Here is a 14,184-nt window from a genome sequence, read left to right as displayed (position 1 = left end):
TTAAGTGATGGGTTTCATTTTTTACTGCAAATAAATTAGGTGCGGTATTGCCTCGGAAACCTAGCGTTATATGCTCATGTGAAGATACATAATTAGTGTTCTTTAGATTGAGCATTGAATAAGTTATCTATCCCTCCGAACAAATACATTAAATGACTGGGTTCAGTGAATAATAGTTACCTTGCATGGTTGGAAACTGCACTGAGACTAGTACATATACTAGATTCTGAAGCACAACGACGTCGCTGATGATCAGGATTGGTCTGGGTGGTTTCTGGTTTTTCTTCATTACCAAATCCATTAGATAATACTGGAAAATTATATTGTTAACTATTATTACAAGTATTTAGACTTTAAACTTTCATAACAGTTTCTGAATTTAGTCATCATTTCATCCAACAAAAAGGGATCCTATTAAATTAATTTGATAAAATATGGCAGGTCTGGAACAATGACCAAAGAGTTGTTATCCAATTAGAGCATTATAAATTGGATTATTCCATTTGTGATTCTTTATGCCTCCATGAAATTGATTAGGTATGACAGATCTCAACCCTGCTTGGAACACTAGTTTCCTACATTACCCCCTTGTTTCCAAACAAAAAAATACATTAATAAAATTAAATATAGATCTTACAACTGGAAAGCTTGTGAAAATTACTAGTATGGACCAATAAGAATCAGATAATTGCTAGTAAAGTGACAGCACCTACCAATGACCCCAAGAAAGCTCCTCTTTAGATATCCGTAAAGATTCCCCTTTTGCTAAAAGGCTGCTCATAAAACTAAAAGAACCTCTGATATTAAAAACCTTACATTGTGAGTTGCTCAGCAATCAATCACATCAAATAATTTTGAGACAGCAACTTGGAAGCAAAAAGGATATTTTTAAACTAACATTTTATGTGCTTGACCACTAAATAACAATTGGGAAATATATGTAACACAAAGGTAGAAGCAAAAATATCATAAATATTACAATTTTTTAAAAGTTAAGTCCCTTAAACATTGAATTTTGAGGGAATTTAATACACATGTATATAAAAAAGTGATGTTTTCCAGGATAATAATGATTAAGGGTTGGCATGACTTCAAAAATACTATACCACATGGCAAAATCTTTCTAAGTTATCAACCTGAAATGTAAGCTTTTATTTCTCTTCAGATGCTACATAACTTGTTGCAATGCAGTGCTCATTTTAGTGTAAGATCTTATATTTTGGTTCACAAGGTCTATAAAGATGTTTGTTTTTCTCAATAGTAAACATCTCAATGAAAAGATTTGCCTTGATTTAATTGAAGACGACTGCAAGGCAGAAAGTTGAATCACTAACGGCAACTTTGGGATTTAAAACATTAAATAATGCATTCACGGAAATCAGGTTGTTGCTGTTGAATTTCATATTCGAAAAATGATGAATAACACGTCACTTCCAAAATATCCAGGTTGAGATGGGAATAATTATTGGTATACAAATTGAACTGTATATGTGTGCATAATATGTATTGATACAGCAACACCCATACCCAAATAAAGCAACCGCAATGTTCAATATAATGGCTAGCTCACTAAATGAAGAAAAAACATTAACACTGCTTTCACAATTAAAGTTTTAGGAATCAGTTTAGAAAGCACAGGCCAAACTGGCATACACTTTATAGCTTATTGGCCTCAAGTATTCTCTCAACCAGCTCCTCCTGTCTACTTCCATTGATTTATTTGGGGATTTAAATGCAGGAAAAAAATGTTAACCTGGAGAGATGTGGCTTATTTGTCCCTTTTATGTTCAGGCCCACGTTCAAATTTAGGACTTTTTTTGATCTCTGCACTCCAGTGCAGCACCACTCTATGCTGCAGATCTGATACCAGTTCTTAGACAATAATGAAAACAAGGGCCTACATCTCTACCTAACACATGCCAATTGCTTAACATTTAAAGTCCAGCTAATAAAAATCAGGAAATCATAAAGTTCTACACTAGCTGTGTTTCAGTCACATTTTAAGAACCATTACATTTATCTGCATCACTGGGATCACCATAGCACAACTATATCATATTTTACTTCTACCTTATTAACCAAAAAAGCTTTCAAGCGTGGGTGCAGATGTGAACAGAATAAATGAGATTTCAAGATAACCAAATCAAAGTTTAGGAAAAATAAATCAAAGTACATAATCAAAGGAAAACCAGTTAGAAAAAGATATCAAGTTACAAGGTAGACAAAAAATGCTGGAGTAACTCAGCGGGTCAGGCAGCATCTCTGGAGAGAAGGAATGGGTGACGATTCGGTTCAAGACCCTTCTTCAGACTGATGTCAGGGGAGGGGGCGGGACAAAGAAAGTATGTAGTAGGAGTCAGGAAGACTAGTGGGAGAACTGGGAAGGGGGAGGGGATAGAGAGGGAAAGAGGAACTATCTGAAGTTAGAGAAGTCAATGTTCATACTGCTGGGGTGTAAACTGGCCATTTTTGGAAGTCAATGTTCATACCACTGGAGGCCCAAGGATCTTTTCTTGTATGTGCATAAATATCATTAACCATTGATCCTTACCCAGACCAGTTTTTTTGAGAGGTAACTTTTCACCATCTCCTTCAGAGTCCCCACATAAGCTCCGCGACCTCTTCCTTGGTTGTAATAATGTCTCCAGTCTGGGAATTACCACTGATAAGAAAGTTTTTGTTCCAGGCTGCCCTTGATTTGGTTGAGTTTCTGAATTTTTTGCTTGGTTTTGTGAGTTCACGCTTTTGGGTTTTCGGAAGAGGGCAGAAGAACGTCTTCCACTATCAGCCGGCAGATCAACTGCAATAGACTTTGAGCTACTGACATCACCATTAATCAGGTCTTCTGGAGTGTGTCCATTCAGTGTCACATTCTGCAAGGAAGTATTACTCGCTTCACCATCAAACTTAACTCTTTTATTTAATCTACTCTGGTCAGTGCTCGGTTCCATTGGTTTAAGGATTGGTGGTTCTGATGGAGTATCTGAAGTTGGCAGAAGAGGCAAAGTATCAGATGGTTCAAGAGTTGGCGGCACTGAAGACTTGGAATCTCCTGAAACAGAAATTTACAAATCTTAATATCAGTACAATTAATTCAACAATAGTTGTTTATGTCTGCTACCATTTTACCACATAACACCTAGATCTGTTATTTGGGTAACTAGTAAATATATATTTTTAATCCACAAACTAGATACATACAGTGCCCTCCATAATGTTTGGGAAAAAGACCCATCATTTATTTATTTGCCTCTGTACTCCACAATTTGAGATTAGTAATAGAAAAAAAAAAATCACATGCGGTTAAAGTGCACATTGTCAGATTTTAATAAAGGCCATTTTTATACATTTTGGTTTCACCATGTAGAAATTACAGCAGCGTTTATACATAGTTCCCCCATTTCAGGGCACCATAATGTCATGTAAATGAAAGTAGTCATGTTTAGTATTTTGTTGCATATCCTTTGCATGCAATGACTGCTTGAAGTCTGCGATTCATGGACATCACCAGTTGCTGGGTGTCTTCTCTAGCGATGTTCTGTCAGGCCTGTATTGCAGCCGTCTTTAGCTTATGCTTGTTTTGGGGACCAGTCCGCTTCAGTTTTCTCTTCAGCACATAAAAGGCATGCTCAATTGGGTTCAGATCAGGTGATTGACTTGGCCACTCAAGGATTGACCATTTTTTAGCTTTGGAAAACTCCTTTGTTGCTTTAGCAGCATGTTTGGGATCATTTTCTTGCTGTAGAATGAACCACCGGCCAATGAATTTTGAGGCATTTGTTTGAACTTGAGCAGATAGGGTGTGTTCAGAATTCATTATGCTACCACCATCAGCAGTTGTATCATCAATGAAGATAATTGAGTCAGTACCTTCAGCAGCCATACATGCCCTGGCTATAACACCCCCACCACCATGTTTCACAGGTGAGGTGGTTCTTTGTTCTCCAAACTATTCCAAATGGAATTTAAACTGGAGGGGGTATGCTTTGGATCTTGGGCAGTTCCTTCTCTCCTCCATACTTTGCTCTTGCCATCACTCTGATGTAAGTTAATCTTCATCTCATCTGTCCATGAGAACTCTTTCCAGAAGAGTTGCTCATTTAAGTACTTCTTGGCAAACTGTAGCCTGGCCATCCTATTTTTGCGGGTAACCAGTGGTTTGCATCTTGCAGTGTAGCCTCTGTATTTCTGTTCATGAAGTCTTCCGCGGACAGTGGTCAATGATAAATCAATGACTCCTGAAGAGTGTTTCTGATCTGTCAGACAGGTGTTTGGGGATTTTTCTTTATTATAGAGAGAATTCTGTCATCAGCTGTGGAGGTCTTCCTTGGCCTGCCAGCCCCTTTGCGATTAGTAAGCTCACCAGTGCTCTCTTTCTTCTTAATGATGTTCCAAACAGTTGATTTTGGTAAGCCTAAGGTTTGGCTGATGTTTCTAACAGTTTTATTCTTGTTCCCCAGTCTCATAATGGCTTCTTTGGCTTTCATTGGCACAACTTTGATCCTCATGTTGATAAACAGCAATAAAAGTTTCCAAAGGTGATGGAAAGACTGCAGGAAATACTGGGGGCTGAGAGCTCTCTTATACCTGTATTAAGGCGGCATTTAAACACACCTGAATAATTACAAACACGTGTGAAGCCATGTGTCCCAAACATTATGGTGCCCTGAAATGGGGGGGGGGGGGGGGACTATGATTCAACACAGCTGTAATTTCAACATGGTGAAACCAAAATGTATAAAGATGGATTTATTCACAAAATGCTGGAGTAACTCAGCAGGTCAGGCAGCATCTCGGGAGAGAAGGAATGAGTGACGTTTCGGGTCGAGACCCTTGTTCAGACTGATGTCAGGGGGGCGGGACAAAGGAAGGATATAGGTAGAGACAGGAAGATAGAGGGAGATCTGGGAAGGAGGAGGGGAAGGGAGGGACAGAGGAACTATCTAAAGTTGGAGAAGTCGATGTTCATACCACTGGGCTGCAAGCTGCCCAGGCGAAATATGAGGTGCTGTTCCTCCAATTTCCGGTGGGCCTCACTATGGCACTGGAGGAGGCCCATGACAGAAAGGTCAGACTGGGAATGGGAGGGGGAGTTGAAGTGCTCGGCCACCGGGAGATCAGTTTGGTTAATGCAGACCGAGCGCAGGTGTTCAGGGAAGCGATCGTCGAGCCTGCGCTTGGTTTCGCCGATGTAAATAAGTTGACATCTAGAGCAGCGGATGCAATAGATGAGGTTGGAGGAGGTGCAGGTGAACCTTTGTCTCACCTGGAAAGACTGTTTGGGTCCTTGGATGGAGTTGAGGGGGGAGGTAAAGGGACAGGTGTTGCATCTCGTGCGGTTGCAGGGGAAAGTGCCCGGGGTTGGGGTGGTTTGGGTAGGAAGGGACGGGTGGACCAGGGAGTTACGGAGGGAACGGTCTCTGCGGAACGCAGAGAGGGGAGGGGATGGGAAGATCTGGCCAGTGGTGTGGTCCCGTTGTAGGTGACGGAAATGTTGGTGGATGATATGTTGGATCCGCTGGCTGGTGGGGTGGAAGGTGAGAACGAGGGGGATTCTGTCTTTGTTGCGAGTGGGGGGAGGGGGAGCAAGAGCGGAGCTGCGGGATGTAGAAGAGACCCTAGTGAGAGCCTCATCTATAATGGAGGAGGGGAAGCCCCGTTTCCTGAAGAACGAGGACATCTCGGAAGCCCTAGTGTGAAACACCTCATCCCGGGCGCAGATGCGGTGTAGACGGAGGAATTGGGAGTAGGGGATAGACTTTTTGCAGGGGACCGGGTGGGAAGAAGTGTAGTCCAGATAGCTGTGCGAGTCAGTGGGTTTATAGTAAATGTCCGTCACTAGTCTGAATGTATATATAATATATATATATATATAGTCTGAATATATGTATAAAGATGGCCTTTATTAAAATCTGAATGTGCACTTTAACCACATGTGATATTTTCTATTACAAATCTCAAATTGTGGAGTATAGAGGCAAATAAATAAATGATGGGTCTTTCTCCGAAACATTATGGAGGGCATTGTATAAGAATAGTTCAAGAAAACCCTCACTAAGCCTGAGATATTATTCCGTGTATATCTGTATTTAATTGACCTTCCATAATGCTTTAACAAAACTGAAGCTTGGGTTACAGAATAAAATGGGCTGAATATAAGAATCTTTCAAAATTCTTAGGTTCTGACATTTGGGACTTACTACTTTCAGTGAAGCTTTTGCAAAAGATAAGAGAATAACTTTTCTAATGCATTGCACGGTTTGCCGATTCCAACTATTTGTCACCATGGCATGAATATTTCACCTTCAGTATAAATGGGATCATATATATTTTATAATTATATTCACTGTGTTTCCTACCATCTTGTTCCAACTTTGCTCCATCATCGGTTATACTATTTTCACCGTGTGCATGTTCACTTTGAGCCTTCTGTTGGCTTAATTTGAACCGGATGTTATTAATTTCTTTTCGCAGTAACTTGACGCGTCTAGATTTAGCACTGCAGGCTTTCATTGCACATGTCATGTCCAGTTTCTCCAGCAGTTCTTTGAGCTGCATTTCCAAAGACATGTTCTCTCTATTTGCAGGCGCCAATAATCTATCCACTACAAAGAAAACAAAATAGGTGTTTTAATGGAAATCAACAGCTCTCAAGATCTCCAACATTACCATAAAAATAATCACCAAATAAAAATCAAAAACTAACTGCAGACGCTGAAAATCTGAAATTAAAAAAAACAAAATGCTGGAATCACTCTGCATACCAGGAAGAGAAAGCATACTGCATAAGAGAAAGTAGTTCATGTTAACTATCTTTCCACAGAAACTACCCATCCTGCTGAATATTTCCATCATTTTCTGCTTTTTTAAAAAACATTGTTGCTCTACAAATATGGTGAACGAGTATCTGCTTATTTAGAATCCACATCCCAAACATAACTAACTGAACCTGTACAAAAGGTTGAGATTATAGTTTGAATGGAAGGGTTAACCTAGAAATTGTAATCTTTATGTTTTCCACAATCTTTCACACGTACTTACAATCCAATTGATTCCAATCAGTCATTACCCATAAAACAGTCCACCTTTCCCTAATGGCTCAAAGTGACCCTCTGCAGTCCCAACACAAAAAAACCCTCAACAAAGTGGAGGTCCTGCGGATTCTGAGTAATTATTCTAGTGTGCTGATTTTCTTTTGGGTTCATGACAGTAGCAATGTTTAAAATATATTTTATAAAAACCCACGATTAACTATTTAACCGTATGCCTATTAAACTTTAGATCTATCATTGAAATGGCTTTGACATCATTTTTAGGTTGAGTATTTACTACATAGCATCAAGAGGCTGACAATAGAAATTAGAAAGTAAAAAATGGACAAGAATGGGAAAGACAAAATTATATTTACCAGAAAGTAGGAAAAATATGTGCTGCTAAAAGGAACAAACTACGAACAGGCTCCATGCATGAATAGGGGTAGATGAAACTTGGAAGATAAAACACTGTGTCTATGGACTGCATTACATTTTAAAAGAATCTAGGAAAAAAATACGAGGTATGGCTACGCATTAGAAATATGAGTAATGCGCAAGGATTGCCAGACATTTATATTTAAGAGGAACATTTAATGTCCAGGCCCGATGGACTGGTTAGTTTCAACTTAGGAAAAATAACAGAACCTTTTCTAAAGTGAGAATAAAAGAACAATTTTAAACAAAGTGTAGCAATGAATAGGCAATGTGTGTGCATTTCAAAATGGCAGTAACTGCTTGATCAATGTTATCGCAAATTTTTGGACGAAGTTAGAGTAGATTTTAGATATGGAGAAGATGCAATGTATCCAGATTTTCCAAAAGAATTGCAATGATGCATTTCATAATGGATTAATAAATAAATGGAAAGAAAACAGAGTGAGGGAGTTAAGAATAGCTATTCACAACAGAACATGGGTAATGCTGAATCAACAGATGACCATAAATTACATAAATGATTTAGCACAATTTGTACATTTGCAGATATAGATAATTTGGGTGGGATAGTCAATACTAACAAAGACTGCAGCAAAGAACAAGACATTACTGTAATCATTTTTTAAAAATGGATATATAAGTGGCATGATTTTGATGAGAAGAATAAAAGGATCATTTATTACTTGGATGGTTTGAATCTAGATGGTATAGTGCAGTGAAACAAAGAATTCAGAGCACAAATATACCAATTACGAATAGGTTTGCTACAGATTATCAAGGCATGAATTAAAGCAAGCAATGGTATTAGTTTTTCTGAGGGAAATAACTTTAAAATAGTGAATGTTTTGCCAAACGTGTAAAAAAATTTGGATGGAACACACTTGAAGAATATTTTCAATTCTAGTTGCCATAGTATACAAGGCAAGGTTGGTGATAATAAAGGAACCATTGAGATAGGGTGCAAAGAAGATTTATAAGGTTGATACCAGAAATGTGAGGGCATACACATAATGTGAGGGGATTCAAATCAAGTAATAAGCAGAGCAGGTTTATCTTCTATCTGACTGAGGTGGCTATTATGATTCTCAGAACCACATTCCCCCACAAATTAGTTTTCTCTGCAACTCATTCCCATCAATTCCATCCCCATTTCTGCCAAATAAACACAAGGGGCAATTTACAATGGCCATTTCATCTACCAACCCATACGTCTGAGGTGTGGGAGAAAACAGAAATGTACAGGTTTCCTCCTACTTCCCACAGTCGCAGGGTGAACTTGCAAACTCCACACTGACATCAATGGGGTTCAATATTGCAGCCAAGTCACAGTAACTGTGTTGCAGCAGCTCTACCAGCTTGCCACTGGTAAAAGGCAGCTAACAGAACTCTAAAATTATGAAAGTTTTAAAATAGAATGTCTACTCAGGCTGCTTTGGCTTATGGGGAAAGAGGTTTACAAGACCATTAATATAACTCAGTTACCATGTGATCCAAAAGGAATTCAGAAGACGCTTCCTTACCCAGAGGGTGGTAAGAATGTGGAACCTGTTACCACAGGCGAGTGGTTGAAGTTAGTACAGATGCATTTAAGATGAGCCTGGATAAGCATGAGGGAAAAGGGAATAGAGGGTTATGCTGATAGATTTTGGTGACAAAAGACAGGAAGAGGCTTGAGTGAATGGCGCAAATGACCTGTTTATGTGCTATATATTTTTTGTCATCCTTATGAACTGATTATTTTTGGTGATTACATCTATTTTTAAGTTCAATGCTATAACTGTACTGATTAAACATTATATCTCATTAAGTAATATTTTGTATTTAAAGATTCTATTCCACTAGCACATGGAAAACTATTAATATTTATGCAGATTACTTGCAGAAACCTGAACTAAGATTTGATTAATCAATTGACAATTTCAAGTGAACTTCGAGAATAGATTTCCCAACTGTCACAAAGGTGGAAACACCACACTATGAAATCCAAGGCTTAACTGGGTTGTTTTAAGCTTTACTTTCACGTAACAAAACATCATTTTACAAGTGGAGAATATTTTGTATTTTCCAACTGAAGGTCAGGTTTTAGGTCTCATTTATATTAATTTGGAACAACAAAATTTAAAAAAATAGAATTTTATTTTATTCGTAAACATCTGTATTTGCATCTCAATTTCGTAAGAAAAACTTTACAAAATGTACCTCCTCCATTCTGGTGAAACTACCAGTTGAACAAAACCACTGAGAAAGTACAACTTAAAATGAAATACAGGATATAGAAAATATTGCATCTGAACTTCAAGCTATTTGGACAGAACTTGATTGCATGTTTATTCTAAAAACTTGAATCATGGTATAAAGTGGCATGGCAAGTCAGATCCAACCTCCTCAAAACCAGTTTATTCCCCTTGGGTAGAGTTATTTAATGAATGCTGCATCCTTACCGTTTCCCCATGAAACTAAATATTTAGATTTTTGATTACAACTTGAAAGGAGTACTATGCACATTGGGAGTATTCTCGCACCCAACGGAGCAATTCCACTTATCACATTCCTCCTCTCTCTATTAACCTGCAGCTTACATGTTCTTCAATGCCTCTGTGATAATGTTTAGCACTTACAGGCTAATTAACCAAACAGCATTTTTTGGGATGTACTAGGAAACCTTATTGTCCAGCAAAAAACAATGTGGACTTCGGAAAATTGTGTCAACTACATATAGACATCAACTGAGGTATCAAACTGGGTCCCTGGAGCTATGTGGCAGCAGTGAAACCACTCTGCCACCACATCATCCTTGACCCAAAAAAATTGTTTCTGTACCCAACCCCGCACCAGTGATCATGCCAGACTCAAATTTTCTGTTTTTGTTTCAGATTTTCAGGATCTGCATTTTGCTCCAAGTATGTACCATATGATAAGTATGATTTTATCAAAGAGATGATACAAAATAACAACTGTAATTCTATACAAAATATCCAATGCACAGGTAAGTTATGTTTTCTTCATTTAGAAATAATTTATCCAGAAGGTCTGCTTAGGAAGAAAAATAAATAAATACCGTCTTCCCATGTCAGAGGCTTAGCTGCTTCGCTCTTTGGTGGTTCAGGCAAATGCATGGTGGTTTCATAGTCATAACCAATTCTGTCAGCTTCACGTCGAGCTTGTCTTAATACGACACCTCCCTGGTCTCTTAACCGCACTGCTGCTCTGTAAAATATTGTGTCCTTTGCATTGTATTTCATACAGTTATCTATAATAAGGTTAACATCATCTTCAAATTCATCCAGATTATTATAACCATGATCTTCAATCTTTTTCCTCATTGTGGAGAAGTCCATAGGATGTGTTATATGATCCAAGTAATCTGGAACCTGAAAGATAATGTTTTAATAAATTTGTAGGTTTAAAAAAAAAAAGTGCTTCAATTACAAAAGTATACAGAATTTCTATACATAAATTCATTTGTCACATTTTTAACAGTCTGTTCTGTATTTTGGAAACCTTTAAAAAAAATTAAAGCTGCCTCTAAAACAACCACCTTAAAAGCAATCTTGTATGGCAAAGTGGAAATATTGAGATTCTAGGCAAAGCAAAGCATGGATTTTTGTAACCAATAGAAAGTTTTGTACCTCTTTTAAGCTCACTGGCTGAGCAAATATATGTGCTGTATCCTTATCCTCAAGCTGGTCCAAAATTGAACGCAACATGACAGTCAAAGGTGTTAGCTGGAGCTCCATTGCAACCTGCTGAACTTTGACCTGCCAATATTTAATTGAAAAGTTTAAAAATCATTCACTGCTGCAGCATAAAGCAAACTAAAATTAAAATGCATCCTCTAAATTGAAATAATTCTTGGAATTAAATAAGGGTAGATACTGGACAATACCTGTTCACGTTTTAGTTTTTCACGTTTACGAATAAGTTCAACTAGTAAACGTGCTCTCTCAAGATCATGACGGAGCCTCTGCCAATATTTCAATTGTTCTTTCAAACCATTTTTCTGTTCATCATTTGTTCTCTTTTACAATACAGAAGGAATGAAAAGGAAAGCAAATAAGGTTTAAGAACTGCAAAGCATTTTATTCTTAAAATTAATTTTCTAATGATAATAAATGCAGTATATTTGATACAAAAGTAAACTGTTTCTTACAAATTTCCCTTTTGTTCCAACAAAAATAAAATTATTTTTTTAATAAAATGAAGCATATCACGTATCGGTAGCCTCCTCAACAAAATCTACAAACCCACTTGAAAAATAATTTATTTCCGTTTGGAATTTAAACATCTTATATAGTTATTGGTTTTAGATCTTACCACAGAGTACTCTAGTTTCAAAAGACAAAATAAATTACTAATATTAATAGTGTAAGAAAATAACTGCAGATGCTGGTACAAATCGAAGGTATTTATTTCACAAAATGCTGGAGTAACTCAGCAGGTCAGGCAGCATCTCAGGAGAGAAGGAATGGGTGACGTTTCGGGTCGAGACCCTTCGTCAGGCTAATATTAATAAGCAATTATGGGAACAAACAATCTTGCAGTTGAGTTTCAAACAAATTTTACAACTTTAGTTGTAAATATTTTGAGGAATAACTAGTTGGCATTCATTTTGGCTAACAGTGCAGGTCCCATCCATTGTGTCCATCTTCGACATGCTTTCTTTTATACCTTCTTGCAAAATGTTTTCAAATATAAAGTTATTTTTAAAGTTAAACATATATTTTTGTTATTGCAAACTAAAGGCTGCAACGTTTTTTAATAGAGTATCATTGCACAAGTTTCAATTGAAACAATCGCTTGTCCATTTTACTGTAGAACCACAAGGTAACTGGCGGCCTGTGTTCTTAAAGAGGCACTGGTGTCCGGATACTCCATCCACTTTAACCATTAAAGGCCCATAATAACAAGGGCAGACTCATTCTCCACCCTGTTCTTCAATCATTCTTTCTTCCCAATTAACCTTACTTGTTTCCATTCCAGAGAGGATCTTTTTTTTATCCCTCCTAGTGGAAGGGTGTGAGATTGTAGGTTTAAGACTATACTTGTTAATGGAGTTTATTCTAAAGCACAATATCTATTAAAAAAAATCAATATTGGTATATGAAGGCAATACAAGTATCTCTGCTATAACAAGATGTTTGTGATACTAAAAAACGTTGGTATATAGAAAATGGCATTATAAAAACAATTGGGGGTTAGGGGCCAAAGATTTTCAGAGTCAGGATAACAAAGTTATTTATTCCTGGAGTAATTTAAAAAATAAGCGACAAGTTTATTTTCGTTACTGCATGCTAAAAATATTAATGGCTGTATGTTGCAATGTTTCATAGAGTATCATTGCACGTATCAATAGAAGCGATTGGTTGTCAATTCCAATGGCCACACTCGTCAATGGTGTTCAATTTCTGTGGGAGGTTACATGGAATCAGTATTTTTTTCCCTAGACCGCTTACAGAGACCAATTAAACCTACAAATTATCTAATTAAACTGGAAGTGGGTAGAAACCATACCACCCGGAGGAAATCCACGCGGTCACAGGGAGAACATGCAAATGCCACAGATCCAAAGTCCAGATAAAAAACGGGAAGGTGATCGATATCCCGCTATACCCAATTTGGCCTGCGTAAGACAAATAGTGCTCCCTAATAAGCGAGTTCGGTATTTCGACTGAGTATGCGCCGGTCATAGGTCGCAGGGGCTAAACATTCTCACTGGCTGATCTGCTGCGTGTATACAGACCTGCGTTTCATCCGTGTTTTCCAGTTTTGCTTCGTCGAGGTAAGAAAATACTGCTTTCAAAAATATTAATTAGGTGTATTTATGGTTAATTTGTACAAGACCAAGTCAAGTCAAGTTTATTTGTCACATACACATACACGATGTGCAGTGAAATGAAAGTGGCAATGCCTGCGGATTGTGCACAAAAAAGAATTACAGTTACATATAAATAAAGTTAATAAAGTTACTATAGTGTAGACAAAATTTAGTCTCTGGAGTTATAAAAGTTGACAGTCCTGATGGCCTGTGGGAAGAAACTCCGTCTCATCCTCTCCGTTTTCACAGCGTGACAGCGGAGGCGCTTGCCTGACCGTAGCATCTGGAACAGTCCATTACTGGGGTGGCAAGGGTCCCTCATAATCTTACTTGCTCTGGATCTGCACCTCCTGATGTATAGGTCCTGCAGGGGGACGAGTGTAGTTCCCATGGTGCGTTCTGCCGAACGCACTACTCTCTGCAGGGCCATCCTGTCCTGGGCAGAGCTGTTCCCAAACCAGACTGTAATGTTGCCGGACAGGATGCTCTCTACAGCCCCAGAGTAGAAGCAATGAAGGATCCTCAGAGACACTCTGAATTTCCTCAGCTGTCTAAGGTGATAAAGGCGCTGCTTTGCCTTACCCACCAGTGCGGCGATGTGCATTGCCCATGTCAGATCCTCTGTGATGCGGACTCCCAAGTATTAAAAACTGCTCACCCTATCCACAGTAGACCCATTTATCTCCAGTGGCGTGTACGTCCTTGGATGTTTAGCCCTTCTAAAGTCCACAATCAGCTCCTTAGTTTTAGTGACATTCAAGAGGAGGCTATTGTCCTGACACCAGAATGCCAAATCAGCCACCTCCTCCCGGTAGGCCTTCTCATCGTTGTCAGAGATCCGGCCCACCACCACAGTGTCATCAGCAAACTTGATGATGGAGTTTGAGCTGAACCTGGCCC

At 38.3% G+C, this 14,184-nt stretch overlaps 1 protein-coding gene across 2 annotated transcripts in view; it reads right to left on the bottom strand.

The window, feature by feature from the left end:
* The window catches only part of brd1a (bromodomain containing 1a), a 39,480-nt gene that overhangs the window by 10,860 nt on the left and 14,436 nt on the right, over nt 1-14,184 (bottom strand). For both annotated transcript variants that reach the window (XM_078419788.1, XM_078419789.1), the window contains exons 4-9: nt 11,356-11,487; nt 11,099-11,227; nt 10,528-10,840; nt 6,360-6,605; nt 2,552-3,052; nt 181-310 (exon numbers count right to left, since the gene is read on the bottom strand). In XM_078419788.1, the coding sequence (XP_078275914.1) occupies nt 181-310; nt 2,552-3,052; nt 6,360-6,605; nt 10,528-10,840; nt 11,099-11,227; nt 11,356-11,487 (1,451 nt within the window). The remainder of the gene's footprint in view (nt 1-180; nt 311-2,551; nt 3,053-6,359; nt 6,606-10,527; nt 10,841-11,098; nt 11,228-11,355; nt 11,488-14,184) is intronic.

This window comes from Rhinoraja longicauda, chromosome 23, assembly GCF_053455715.1.
Source record: "Rhinoraja longicauda isolate Sanriku21f chromosome 23, sRhiLon1.1, whole genome shotgun sequence".
Classification (NCBI taxonomy): domain Eukaryota; kingdom Metazoa; phylum Chordata; class Chondrichthyes; order Rajiformes; family Arhynchobatidae; genus Rhinoraja; species Rhinoraja longicauda.
Note: the sequence above shows the minus strand (reverse complement) of the source record. Positions and strands in the feature narration are given on the sequence as shown.